Consider the following 15,167-nt stretch of genomic DNA (forward strand, 5'->3'; position numbering starts at 1 on the left):
GAGCTTATGCAGCCCTACGTGGTAATACGCTGAGGGACACAAAGGGGTCCTTGAAATGGACGCAAAAAATTAAACATGTTTAAATTTTTCACAGACATAGCATAGAACATAGTTGCAGTGTTCTACGCAAGTCTACACAACACTCCGCTACTGTATGTATGTCTATGCAACACTGCGCTACTGTGCAATATGCCTCCGGAATTGTATGCGACCCTACACCAGTCCCGTGAAAAATCCTTTTAGGTTTTTTAATGAGTACATATCTGCATTGCTGGTTTTTATTCATCCCGCTGGACTCTGCTGAACTTTGCTGGCAGTGAAGCTTCAAAACCACAGAAAAAGAGTTGGCCAAACGTCCCCCTTTGTGCAACATACTCAGCCATTCCTGCATACGAGATACGCAGCACAACACAACTCTACGCAGGCCCGGTGTGAAAGGGGCTTTAGAGGGGAAAAAGGCCTTTACCTGCTTACAAAGTCCAAATGAGTCCGTTTGGAGCAGTGGGATGGATCGTGTGGAGAATGCAGCTTGAATATCTCCTCTTTTTTTTTTTCTTTTGCTGTGTGTATTCTGTTGTTGCATGCATATGTTGTGCTAGTCAGACACAGTGCTGTGGTGTGTAGTGAAAGGAAGTACTTCATTTAAGCTCTGGCTCCCAGTAGTGAAAGAAAATATTTGAGTTGAGAGATAAACAGAACAACTTTGACGTTGCTACAAGAGAGGTGATGAGAGTGAGGCGACTGTGCGCCACATTACTGGACGTGCATCAGACTGCAGAGTTAGCACCTGCGTAACCTTCAACCCTTCCCGCCCGCTCGTCTTCATCCGCTGCCTGGCTGACAGCCTGAGCGGGAGACGGGCTCGCGTGGCGCTGGCGTCTCATGAAGGGAAAGACACTGTCAGAAAGAATGGGGGGAAAAAAAAGGAATGTTCGAGTGATTTTAATGAAAGGAGAATACAGGGATGAATAAGGAGTGTTACCTTTTCTTGGTCTCTTGGGGGACAATAGCTTTAGCCAGCAGGTTCTTGTAAAGGTCAGACTTCAGATATCTTGGGTAAGAGTCCTAAAGACACGAGTACAAAGTACGAGTCAGTACGGGCAAACATCATTTCTGTGGATTTATATTCTGTGCTTCTGTCAGTCCTAAATAAATTCCGACATCCTAAATAAGTGTATTTTGGGCAGGTTCAAAGTTGAGCATGATCAGGATCCAACAAGACGCCATGTTATGTTAACTTGACTGACAACTGGAGCCGGCGAGCGGAATGGAAGCTCCTCCTGTTTGATGACGCACTGGGGCGAATTTTCCCAGCGAAAGCAGAGCGACACACTGGGCGATGGCGACGGACGCAAATTTGTGGCGTCTGGTCGCGCCCGGTGTGAACGCGGCATAAGGGCTGTTCTTTGGACAAATGTGACATCATTTCATAATGATTTGGTGACATCATCTCTATGTCACTTACATACATAACCTCCGTATGGCCTGTTGAGTCCTATTGGTACTCCAGGACAACCAGTAGGATGAGAGGTGATGCAACCCTTGCACTAATCATCATTAAATGATGTTATAATTGTCCAAAGAACACATTTGCTAGGATTTTTCCACAACCGGTAGAGCTGGAGAAGTGACCCAAACAAGATGTCTATTTAGATCCATTTGAAACTACATTACAGTAAGATTTAGAAATGGAATGCAGCATTCATAATCATCTGTTTATTAGTGTATAACTGATTACCAGCAACAAGCAGTTGATGTTTTCATAATCTTAGAATGAGCTCTTCATATGTGTATGCAGTGCATCTGGAAAGTATTCACAGCGCTTCAGTCTTATTCCAAAATGGATGAATTTCAATTTTCCCCTCAAAATTCTACACACAATACCCCATAATGACAATGTAACAAAAAGTTTTTTTTTTTTTTTTTTTTTTTTTTTTTTTTTTTAGATTTTTCAAATAAAAACTAAGAAATCACATGTATTCAGATCCTTTGCCATGAAGCTCAAATTTGAGCTCAGGTGCAGCCTGTTTCCACTGATCATCCTTGAGGTGTTTCTACAGCTTAATTGGAGTCCACCTGGGGTAAATTCAGTTGATTGGACATGATTTGGAAAGGCACACACCTATAAGGTGCCACAGATGACAGTGCATGCCACAGTACAAACCAAGCATGAAGTCAAAGGTTTTGTCTGTAGACCTCTGAGACACGATTGTCTCACTGTACAAATCTAGGGAAGGGTACTGAAACATTTCTGCTGCTTTGAAGGTCCCAGTGTCCTCCATCATCTGTAAATGGAAGAAGTTCGGATCCACCAGGAATTTTCCTAGAGCTGACTGCCCACCTAAACTAAGCAATTTGGGGAAAAGGGCTTTCGTAAGGGAGGTGACCAAGAACCTGATGGTCACTCTGTCAGAGCTCCAGCATTTCTCTGTGGAGAGAGGAGAACCTTCCAGAAGGACACCCATCTCTGCACCAATCAGGCCTGTATGGTAGAGTGGCCAGATGGAATTCAAGCCTTAGTAAAAAGGCACATGGCAGCCCGTCTGGAGTTTGCCAATAGGCACCTGAAGGCGTCTCAGACCATGAGAAACAAAATTTCTCTGGTGTGATGAGACCAAGATTGAATTCTTTGGTGTGAATGCGAGGCGCCATGTTTGGAGGAAACGAGGCAACATCCCTAGTATTGAGCAAAGGTGTGAAATTGTTAATAAATTTGCAAAAAAAAAAAACATTAAAAAAAAAAGACGACCTTTTTCATGTTGTCATTATGGGGTGTTGTGAGTAGAATTTTGATGTAAAAAAAATTATTTACTCCATTTTGGAATAAGACTAACATAACAAAATGTGGGAAAAAGTGAAACACTGTGAATACTTTCCAGATGCACTGTAGGAGGCCGCCCTGTTGCACCACCATGTTTATACAGTAGCCCAAAAGGGACATACGTGCACCATCTTTTGCATTTTGGTGTGCGATCAGAAGACTGAAGAAACACAAAAGAGGAATCAGTGGTTGCTCCCTTAAACACTGGCCTGTTTGCTAATATAGGTTAACAACTTTGAGAACCCTCATTTTTTTAATGGAGGATGATCTACATTACTTATCACAAGAGAGGGCAAGGGAGCATGAATTATGTCACAAAAGAAGTGAAAACATGAATAAAATAAAATTGTGACCAGTGACATTATAATGCAATCTGCAACCTCACCATTAGATGACACTAAATCCTGCACACTGTAGCTTTAAATTTTACTATGATTCCTTCAAAATAACAAAGATCCTGTTTCTCTACTCTCAACTTTGATCTTTGTGAGGAAATGTGAAAGCACAAATTTGGTCCACCTGATGTGCAGGTGTGAAACTGTAATCAAGACGCATTGTCTCTTCACAGTCAGAAAGCCAAAGGTGTCATTCCAAATACCAGAGATCAAAGGTCAGACCTTCTTCATGAGGAAGTATATGTGTAACTGTGCATCATCCATGACAAAGCGATGCGGCTGTTTGATCCCCTCTAAAGTTTTGTCCATCGTCTTGCTGTCGATGTTCACCCAGTGGGCGGCTCCGGGAGATAGGAAATTTCTAAGTCAGAGACAGAAGCCTTGGTCACTCACAGTGAAGGAAGCAGGTTTTTATGTGCATATATGCACACTTACCTATAGACATCTTCCACTTTCTCTTTGATCTTGGAGCTTTCTCCGTGTCTAATATCCTCACAGGCCTGCCAGAAACACAGGTTCTCCGCTAGGACACACAGACCGCAGGCATGGAAGTGAGTCAAATGTTAGTCGAACTATAAGAGAACACGATCCGTCTTGTCAAATTCTACTGCATTCTACATGGAATCTGTAGGGAAAAAGTTCTGGCCATTGGTCGTAACCAAACATTTTTTATACTCTGACAGTAATGTCAGTAAATTGACCAAGATTTGACAAAAATCCTTATTACAACCAAGGAGAGTTTTTGAGGGTGTTTTAATAACAATGCCAGAGGTCTCTACATAACTACATTTGTTATGTCAATAAGCCAGTTTTGATTTAAAAAAAAAAAAAAGAATATTGAGCTAGAACAGGATATCATTCAAAAATTTACCGCTACCAGTGCTGAACAATACTTTTTTGATACCGTTTCTTTTATGTGTTTTAACAAAAAATTTATAATAATTAAATTACATTTTAGAAACCCTTGTTTTATTCTTCAGCTCCATGTTGTGTGGGCCGCTGAAGAGGAGGTACTGCTGGCCCACCACCACCAGAGGGCGCCCTGCCTGGAGTGCGGGCTCCAGGCACCAGAGGGCGCCGCCGCCTCACGGGAGCAGCCAAGGTGACAGCTGTCACCCATCACCTGAGACAGCTGACGGCAATCATCAGTGGGGTATATCAGCAGGACGGCATCTCCACCTCATTGTCGAGATATCGTTTCTACCTGAGAGGTAACGTATCAAAGCTGACGGAGTGTATCCTTTTGGATTTGTGCTTAGTTTGTGGATTACTGTTCCAACGAGAGGTGGAGGTAACTTCCCTGCTGTTCGGAGCCCTGGGTGCAAACGCGCCCCCATCTAACTGTTCTTTGTTCCTCGCCAGCAGTACCAGGTCCGACACGCGGAGGCAGTGGCCACCTGGGAGTTCGGGACTTGGCGGCTCCAGTATTCCCGGGGTCCTGTGGCGGAGGAAGCCGTGTGGTTCCGGTCTTACCTTGGAGAGGCGTCTCCTATCTTCGAGCCTGCCCACACGACACTTTTGTGAATTGACTGTTGTCCATTTCCATGATTGGTTGTATTCGTTGTGCACATTCACAACAGTAAAGCGTTGTTATTTGACTTACTCCATTGTCTGTTCATTTGCGCCCCCTGTTGTGGGTCCGTGTTCCTACACTTTCACAACAGGATATCTCGGCCAGCGTCATGGATCCCGAGGGGCGTCAACCGGCTGTTGAACGGCCAATGGAAGAACAGGGCGCACAGGCGTCCGCAGGAGGGGTAATCGGTGAGTTGCAGCGGATCCTCACCGCTTTCACGACTCGGTTGGATTTGATGACCGAGCAGAACGTCCTCCTGAACCGCAGGGTGGAGGCTCTCGCCGCGCAGGTGGTAGCGCGCCCTCCGGGCGCCGCTGCGGCTCTCCCTCCCGTCGACCCTGTGCGTAACAGCGACGTTCCACTGGTTGTCCAACGACCCCTCCCACCTTCCCCTGAAGCATACATAAGCCCCCCAGAGCCGTACGGAGGCTGTGTGGAGACGTGCGCGGATTTTCTTATGCAGTGTTCGCTCGTCTTCGCACAGCGTCCCGTCATGTACGCGACCGACGCTAGCAAAGTAGCTTATGTGATAAATCTGCTTCGTGGTGAGGCACGCGCTTGGGCTACAGCGCTCTGGGAGCAAAGTTCACGGCTCCTTCTGACATATGATGGGTTTGTGAGGGAGCTCAGAACAGTGTTCGATCACCCTAATAGAGGAGAGACCGCTTCAGCCGTGCTGCTGTCAATGAGACAGGGGCGCCGGAGCGCAGCTGCCTATGCAGTCGACTTCCGCATCGCGGCTGCGAGGTCCGGCTGGAATAGCGCTGCCCTCCGCGCCGCCTTCGTAAACGGACTGTCATTGGTCCTCAAGGAGCACCTGGTGGCTAAGGACGAACCGCGGGATTTGGATGGGCTTATCGATCTTGTCATACGATTAGACAATCGGTTAAATGAGCGCCGTCGGGAACGAGACGAAGGGCGTGGCCAGGCACACGTCGTCCCTCTCCCTTCCGGTTCCAACCGCGTTCCGCCCTCCCCACGCTCCACGGCCCCTGCGCTCCGTGCGATCACAGCTCCCCCTGCTGACGAAGCTATGGACACGAGTAGGGCAACATTTAGGGCACCGGCCACACAGAGGAGGCTGGCCCGCGGAGCGTGTTTTGTTTGTGGCTCGATTGAGCATCAGGTACGAGACTGCCCCGAGCGGTTAAACACCAACGCCCGCCCCTAGACACTGGGCTAGGGGGGGGCCGAGACGTGCACGTGGGACACACCCACATCGCCACATGACTCCCAGTTACAATCCTTTATGAGGATTTAACCCTGAAGGCCCCAGCACTGGTGGACACGGGCTCAGAAGGGAATTTGCTTGATAGCAAATGGGCCAGGGAGATAGGGTTCCCTCTGGTGGCACTTACCTCGCCTGTGCAGGTACGGGCACTAGATGGCTCCCTACTCCCTCCAATCACTCACAAGACACCACCAGTAACTCTGGTGGTGTCGGGGAATCACCTGGAGGAGATCGAGTTTTTTGTGACTCCGGCCACCTCCCGTGTGATTTTAGGTTTTCCCTGGATGTTGAAACACAATCCCCGGATCGATTGGCCGTCCGGGGTAGTGGTCCAGTGGAGCGAGACCTGCCATCGGGTATGTTTAGGTTCCTCGGTTCCTCCCGGTTCCCAGGCCAGGGAGGAGGTCAGAGCCCCGCCCAATCTAGGGACGGTGCCGGTGCAGTACCATGACCTTGCGGAGGTGTTCAGCAAGGATCTGGCACTCACCCTTCCCCCGCACCGCCCGTATGATTGTGCCATTGATTTGGTTCCAGGCGTTGAGTTCCCGTCCAGCAGGCTGTACAACCTCTCACGACCTGAACGCGAATCAATGGAGACCTACATCCGGGACTCTTTGGCTGCCGGGTTGATCCGGAATTCCACCTCCCCGATGGGTGCGGGTTTCTTTTTTGTGGGGAAAAAGGATGGCGGATTACGTCCATGCATTGATTACAGGGGGCTGAACGAAGTCACGGTTCGTAACCGATACCCCTTACCCTTGTTGGATTTGGTGTTCACGCCCCTGCATGGAGCCAAGATATTCACCAAGCTTGATCTTAGGAATGCGTATCACCTGGTTCGGATCCGGAAGGGAGACGAGTGGAAGACGGCATTTAACACCCCGTTGGGTCATTTTGAGTACCTGGTCATGCCGTTCGGTCTTACAAATGCTCCCGCGACGTTCCAAGCATTGGTTAATGATGTCTTGCGGGACTTCCTGCACCGATTCGTCTTCGTATATCTAGACGACATACTCATCTTTTCTCCGGATCCTGAGACTCATGTCTGACATGTACGTCAGGTCCTGCAGCGGTTATTGGAGAACCGGCTGTTTGTTAAGGGCGAGAAGTGTGGGTTTCACCGCACCTCTTTGTCCTTCCTGGGGTTCATCATCTCCCCCAACTCCGTCGCTCCTGATCCGGCCAAGGTTGCAGCGGTGAGAGACTGGCCCCAACCCACAAGCCGTAGGAAGCTGCAACAGTTCCTCGGCTTTGCAAATTTCTACAGGAGGTTCATTAAGGGCTACAGCCAGGTTGTTAGCCCCCTGACAGCCCTGACCTCACCAAAAGTCCCCTTCACCTGGTCGGATCGTTGCGATGCCGCGTTCAAGGAGTTGAAACGGCGCTTCTCGTCTGCACCCGTTCTGGTGCAGCCCGATCCTAGTCGCCAGTTAGTGGTTGAGGTGGACGCCTCGGACTCAGGGATAGGAGCTGTGCTGTCCCAGAGTGGGAAGACCGATAAGGTCCTTCATCCGTGTGCCTATTTTTCCCGCAGGTTGACCCCGGCTGAACGGAACTATGACGTCGGCAACCGAGAACTCCTTGCGGTGAAAGAGGCTCTTGAAGAGTGGAGACACCTGTTGGAGGGAACGTCCGTGCCATTCACGGTTTTCACTGACCACCGGAACCTGGAATATATCAGGACCGCCAAGCGGCTGAATCCCAGGCAAGCCCGCTGGTCACTGTTCTTCGGCCGTTTTGACTTCCGCATCACCTACCGGCCCGGGACCAAGAACCAGAAGTCGGATGCCTTGTCCCGGGTACACGAAGACGAGGTCAAGGCGGAGTTGTCGGATCCACCGGAACCCATCATCCCGGAGTCCACTATCGTGGCCACCCTCACCTGGGACGTAGAGAGAACCGTCCGGGAGGCCCTGGCACGAAGCCCGGACCCGGGGCTGGACCAAAGAACAGACTTTACGTCCCACCAGAGGCAAGGGCTGCAGTCCTGGACTTCTGTCACGGCTCTAAGCTCTCCTGTCATCCAGGGGTGCGAAGAACCGTGGCAGTTGTCCGGCAGCGCTTCTGGTGGGCGTCCCTGGAGGCCGACGTCCGGGATTATATCCAGGCCTGCACCACCTGTGCCAGGGGCAAGGCCGACCATCGCAAGGCTCCGGGACTGCTACAGCCGCTGCCCGTGCCTCATCGCCCCTGGTCCCACATCGGCCTGGATTTTGTCACGGGCCTCCCGCCGTCCCAGGGAAACACCGTGATCCTCACGATAGTGGACCGATTCTCCAAGGCGGCCCACTTCGTGGCCCTCCCGAAGCTCCCAACGGCCCAGGAGACAGCGGACCTCCTGGTCCACCACGTCGTCCGCCTGCATGGGATACCATCAGACATCGTCTCCGATCGCGGTCCCCAGTTCTCCTCGCATGTCTGGAGGAGCTTTTGCCGGGAACTGGGGGCCACGGTCAGTCTCTCGTCCGGGTATCACCCCCAGACCAACGGGCAAGCAGAGCGGGCCAATCAAGAAATGGAGCAAACACTGCGTTGTGTGACAGCCGCGCACCCGGCGGCCTGGAGTACTCATCTGGCCTGGATCGAGTACGCCCACAACAGTCAAGTGTCATCAGCCACCGGCCTCTCCCCCTTTGAGGTGTGTTTGGGGTATCAGCCCCCGTTGTTCCCGGTGGTTGAGGGAGAGGTCGGTGTGCCCTCGGTCCAGGCCCACCTGCGGAAGTGCCGTCGGGTGTGGCGTGCCGCCCGTTCTGCTTTGCTGAAGGCCCGGATGAGGGCGAAGACCCATGCAGACCGGCGGCGGACCCCGGCCCCTACGTATCGCCCCGGGCAGGAAGTGTGGTTGTCCACCAAGGACATTCCACTGCAAGTGGCCTCCCCAAAACTGCAAGACAGGTACATAGGTCCGTTTAAAATTCTCAAGGTCATCAATCCCGCCGCAGTGAGGCTTCGGCTTCCAGCCTCACTGCGGATCCATCCAGTATTTCATGTGTCAAAAATCAAGCCCCATCACACCTCGCCCCTCTGTACACCCGGTCCGGCACCACCTCCTGCCCGGATCATCGATGGCGAGCCGGCTTGGACAGTGCGCCGGTTGTTGGACGTCCGACGGATGGGCCGGGGCTTTCAATATCTGGTGGACTGGGAGGGGTACGGTCCCGAAGAACGCTCCTGGGTGAAGAAGAGCTTCATCCTGGACCCGGCCCTCCTGGCCGACTTCTACCGTCGCCACTCGGACAAGCCCGGTCGGGCGCCAGGAGGCGCCCGTTGAGGGGGGGGCCCTGTTGTGTGGGCCGCTGAAGAGGAGGTACTGCTGGCCCACCACCACCAGAGGGCGCCCTGCCTGGAGTGCGGGCTCCAGGCACCAGAGGGCGCCGCCGCCTCACGGGAGCAGCCAAGGTGACAGCTGTCACCCATCACCTGAGACAGCTGACGGCAATCATCAGTGGGGTATATCAGCAGGACGGCATCTCCACCTCATTGCCGAGATATCGTTTCTACCTGAGAGGTAACGTATCAAAGCTGGCGGAGTGTATCCTTTTGGATTTGTGCTTAGTTTGTGGATTACTGTTCCAACGAGAGGTGGAGGTAACTTCCCTGCTGTTCGGAGCCCTGGGTGCAAACGCGCCCCCATCTAACTGTTCTTTGTTCCTCGCCAGCAGTACCAGGTCCGACACGCGGAGGCAGTGGCCACCTGGGAGTTCGGGACTTGGCGGCTCCAGTATTCCCGGGGTCCTGTGGCGGAGGAAGCCGTGTGGTTCCGGTCTTACCTTGGAGAGGCGTCTTCTATCTTCGAGCCTGCCCACACGACACTTTTGTGAATTGACTGTTGTCCATTTCCGTGATTGGTTGTATTCGTTGTGCACATTCACAACAGTAAAGCGTTGTTATTTGACTTACTCCATTGTCCGTTCATTTGCGCCCCCTGTTGTGGGTCCGTGTTCCTACACTTTCACAACACTCCACGGGACATTCAGAACAGTGTCATAACATAAATATAAATTGTCTGTTTCAATCCATGTGTTTCAGCACACTGGCATTTTTCCACTCAACAACTACAGTAGTGTTCAGAATAATAGTAGTGCTACAAAGATTAATCCAGGTTTTGAGTATATTTCTTATTGTTACATGGGAAACAAGGTACCAGTAGATTCTCACAGATCCAACAAGACCAAGCATTCATGATATGCACACTGTTAAGGCAATGAAACTGGGCTATTAGTAAAAAAAAAAAAAAAAGTAGAAACGGGGGTGTTCACAATAATAGTAGCGTCTGCTGTTGACGCTACAAACTCAAAACCATTATGTTTAAACTGCTTTTTTAGCAATCCTGTGAGTCACTAAACTAGTATTTAGTTGTATAACCACAGTTTTTCATGATTTCTTCACATCTGCAAGGTATTAATTTTGTTGGTTTGGAACCAAGATTTTGCTCATTTACTAGTGTGCTTGGGGTCATTGTCTTGTTGAAACACCCATTTCAAGGGCATGTCCTCTTCAGCATAAGGCACCATGACCTCTTCAAGTATTTTGACATATCCAAACTGATCCATGATACCTGGTATGCGATATATAGGCCCAACACCATAGTAGGAGAAACATGCCCATATCATGATGCTTGCACCACCATGCTTCACTGTCTTCACTGTGAACTGCGGCTTGAATTCAGAGTTTGGGGGTTGTCTCACAAACTGTCTGCGCCCCTTGGACCCAAAAAGAACAATTTTACTCTCATCAGTCCACAAAATATTCCTCCATTTCTCTTTAGGCCAGTTGATGTGTTCTTTGGCAAATTGTAACCTCTTCTGCACATCTTTTATTTAACAGAGGAACTTTGCGGGGGATTCTTGCAAATAAATTAGCTTCACACAGGCGTCTTCTGTCACAGCACTTACAGGTAACTCCAGACTGTCTTTGATCATCCTGGAGCTGATTGGAGATCATTGTAGATGAACAGCCTATAATGTTTTGCACCTGCATGTAAGTTTTCCCCTCTTCAATCAACTTTTTAATCAAACTACGCTGTTCTTCTGAACAATGTCTTGAATGTCCCATTTTCCTCAGGCTTTCAAAGAGAAAAGCATGTTCAACAGGTGCTGGCTTCATCCTTAAATAGGGGACACCTGATTCACACCTGTTTGTTCCACAAAATTGAACTCACTGACTGAATGCCACACTACTATTATTGTGAACACCCCCTTTTCTACTTTTTTTTTTTTTACTAATAGCCCAATTTTATAGCCTTAAGAGTGTGCATATCATGAATGCTTGGTTTTGTTGGATTTGTGAGAATCTACTGAATCTACTGGTACCTTGTTTCCCATGTAACAATAAGAAATATACTCAAAACCTGGATTAATCTTTTAGTCACATAGCACTACTATTATTCTGAACACTACTGTATATATAGTGTACAATGTAAAATGATTTACTGGATAACTTGGATATCTGTTATAATGACACATTAACCAACGTGTTGCCCGTGGGGATTCACGGGCTCTAGATTGAGTACTGTTCATAAAATAGGCAGCTGACATTTTTCAAGAGTGGTAATAAATTATGTAAAGTTTCTATAATGATTTGGAATGGCGTGTGAGTCCAGAATGTAATTATCAATGTCCATTGTTCACTGTTGTTAGCTAATATCCATAGTTCCCCCAAAATTTTAGTCCTATCAATGTTCTATTTTGGCAGTGCTCATCTTTGGCCCAAAATATAAACCAAACCATACCAAACGGCAAATGTCAGCTTTCCCCAGTTTCTCCATGATTGAAGCCATAAACACGCATACACATACAGAGGTCACTTTGTTTTTAATGCTGATAACATGGCTTGGGAATCAAAGTTTTAGATAAAATGCCAAGAAATTTTTTTGATACTCAAAAGTATCAAGAGTATTTCCATCTGTGTAACAACAGTATCTAAATTTGATACCCAGCCCTACATTGGGCCTACAGATGACTAAAATGCATTTCTTTGGGTTTGTCAACCATCAAGGTCAGAGGTCAAAGTCAGATTTCAATTTCCTTTCTATTATTGAGGAAAATGGCTGCTTTTATAAAAAAGCAGTTCAGAGATTTCATTGTTAATGAACTTGACTGTTTCAAAGTTCATGTAATATTTTCTCTGATACTTTGAAATGGGGGTGTGGCGTCTCTGTGCACTTTTTATCTACTTCACTTCACTAAATTTCCTGACAGCATTTTTCTTTCCAAAAACCCAAGGTATCTGTGTATAAAAAGTGATGATAATTCACTTTTGCTGGTAATGTTTGCTGACTCTGTGTTTGCAAGTTCTTCTCAGTGAGCTCTTGTTAATGGCCCGAGCGCTCAGGCCGGCACAGAGCGCTGGACACGTGGACTCTGTGGGTGTTTCCTGACACATTCATTATTGTGGTTCCATAAATGATTATGTGTTATGTGCTGATATCCATTGTTCTGTAAAGTTATTTTGCGACACTGTGGCATGAATATGTGTTCTCACTGCAGATACTTAGCTTTAATTTGAAGGTAATAACTTCCACACTGGGTAAACACTGCATGTGATTCCCAATCTTTATGGGACAATAAATAATTGGACAATTGGTTGCTGAGGTATGTCCAGATGAATATTATCCCCTCATTATTCTGTTGACAGATGAATAGATAAAAGGTTGAGAGGTGACTTCATATTTTATAACCCTCGTGTTAAACCTTTCTTTCAGAATTGTTAACAGTATGACACACTGTGGTAAAAATGTCCTTAAAAATTGAGTCATCAGCCAAGAAGGGGATGGGTGAGGGAAGCCACCACAATGCTGATGAAACCTCTGAAGGACTTCCAAGCTTGCATGGCTGTGATTGGAGAGACTGAGACTATGCATGTAGTATGACAATTGCCTGTTGTTTCTCTAAACACAGCTTCATGGCAGAGTGGAACAGATGAACTCTTCCCAAAAATCTTGTGCATGCATGAATTTCTTTCCTGCCTGCAGTGTGTGTCAGCCGCGAGCAGTCACACTATAAATTGGATTGGATGAACTCAATTTAATTATGTGCAGCATTTCCATCTAATAAATATGTGTAACCCCAACTAAAAAAAAAAACACATTCATGCAAGAAAATTTAATTTAATTTAGTTGGGATTTCCATCTAATATTTATTAGCAGCTATCAGATACTCATTTGCCGTAATGTGACAGAACAACTTCAGCAAAAGCATTGCATCAAATTTTTGCTAAAAGCTTGTTAATACCTCAGCAGAAACCATTCACAAGTGAGGCCATGTGTAATCTTTTTTAAAATGTATAAGCAATTTAAAGAGTTTATTTACATTAGGTGAGGTGGCATGCGCACATTCAGTTCTGCATTGATGCTTGTGCCTGTTCAGTGGTGGCAATTGGCAAGAAGCAGTTTACTCGAGTTCTTTGTGCCTTGAATAATAACATTAATTAGCCTATTAGCTTCTGCTTGCTAATTCAGTATTTACATTATAAATAAATAATTCACCTATTAAATTCCTTTTACTTGTTGCATAAAACAGTAGCACTGAGTTTCAAAAATAAATGTGACGATCAAGGCAACTCATATGTTTTTTCCTCTTCATGACATTTTTGGGCAGTTGCAACTAATACTCCGGTGCAACTGATAGTCTAGAAAAAAATGGCACATGTTAAAGATCCCCATTAAGTGTTCTCTTTGAGTTGGTTTTAAGTGTTATCCAGCATGTCCGTCACTCTTCCTCACCACTAAATTCTTTCTCCAGGTAGGTCATAAACTCCTGCCTCCCCATGGTATCATTCAGAAGCTCCATGAAGCTGAAGCTCCAGCGCTCCACTCGAAGCTGTGTTGGTGTCAGTACTCTGCTCACACACAGACACAAAAATAGGAATATACATTCAAATTAATTGGAGTCCGACTGACGGATTTTTTTTTTGGTGGGGGGGGCAATACCTGAAATTAGGGGGTAAAAAAATTTATGAAATCAATACATCTGCCAGTGTATACATTAAGAATGGCAATAATTCCCAACAATTTGTTGCCAAATCCTTGTGAAATGTAATCGAGGCTTGATGTTTTACAGTTTACGAGGTCTGTCAATAAAGTAACGGTCCTTTTTATTTTTTTCAAAAACTGTATGGATTTCATTCATATGTTTTTACGTCAGACATGCTTGAACCCTCGTGCGCATGCGTGAGTTTTTCCACACCTGTAGGTTACGTCATTCGCCTGTGAGCACGCCTTGGGAAGGAGTGGTCCCACCCCCTTGTCGGATTTTCATTGTCTGGAAATGGCGGAATGAAAAGGACTTTTTTTTCCATCAGAATTTTTTCAGAAGCTGTTAGAAACTTGCACCTGGAAACCATTCGAAAAATTTATCTGGCTTTCGGTGAAAATTTTACAGGCTAAAAACATGAATGAAATCCATGTAGTTTTTGAAAAAATAAAAAGGACTTACTTTATTGACAGACCTCGTAAACATGACTTTTACTGTATTATGAATAACTTTCATTATATAACGGCTAAGTGGATCCTTGTTATTTCATTGGTGCTTTGTATGTCACATGACGGATTATTCATCCCATTTGTGTTGCATTACATTTAGAGTGCAAATTTGGTTCCATACGTTTGGTACCATTGCACTCTGCACACACACCTACACACACTCACACACAAAACAAATCCACTGTGCTTTAAGCCATCTGATGTGTTTTTTTTGTTTGTTTGTTTTGTTTTTTGTTTTTTCTTTTTGCTGCATTGAGGTAATACAGTTTTTTGGGGGGTGTAGTACACGCGCACAAGCGTCTTCCTGCTTGTGTGAACACGCACTGCACGCACGTTCACACAGGCTTGGTGGCGCTTAGCTTTAAAACAAACATGGCGGAGTTTGTCGTGCTGACGGACGACGATTTTAATGCACAGCATGGCGGACTTCATTGTCACAATTATTTTTGGGCTCCTATTTAAAGTTTGTGTTGGATTGTTTGATGTCAAAGCAGCAGTGACGCACCAAAGCTGGATTAATTTCTGACGTTATTTTTTTTACTGCACTGAGGAGGTACCAAACTGTAAGTCCCTTTTCTGTTGTTTGTAAATTAATATAAAATGACATGGATCTATTTTAGCCATTTTATAAAACAAATAATGAAGGTTTTTACATTTTTCCA

At 46.8% G+C, this 15,167-nt stretch overlaps 1 protein-coding gene across 1 annotated transcript in view; it reads right to left on the reverse strand.

The window, feature by feature from the left end:
- Positions 1-581: 581 nt before the first annotated feature.
- The window catches only part of rgs11 (regulator of G protein signaling 11), a 42,936-nt gene continuing 28,350 nt past the window's right edge, over positions 582-15,167 (reverse strand). The window contains exons 13-17 of the mRNA XM_034183404.1: positions 13,747-13,862; positions 3,652-3,739; positions 3,439-3,577; positions 983-1,065; positions 582-897 (exon numbers count right to left, since the gene is read on the reverse strand). Of these exons, the coding sequence (XP_034039295.1) occupies positions 768-897; positions 983-1,065; positions 3,439-3,577; positions 3,652-3,739; positions 13,747-13,862 (556 nt within the window). The 3' untranslated portion in view covers positions 582-767. The remainder of the gene's footprint in view (positions 898-982; positions 1,066-3,438; positions 3,578-3,651; positions 3,740-13,746; positions 13,863-15,167) is intronic.

The sequence above is a fragment of the Thalassophryne amazonica genome, chromosome 12 (assembly GCF_902500255.1).
Source record: "Thalassophryne amazonica chromosome 12, fThaAma1.1, whole genome shotgun sequence".
NCBI classification, from domain to species: Eukaryota; Metazoa; Chordata; class Actinopteri; order Batrachoidiformes; family Batrachoididae; genus Thalassophryne; species Thalassophryne amazonica.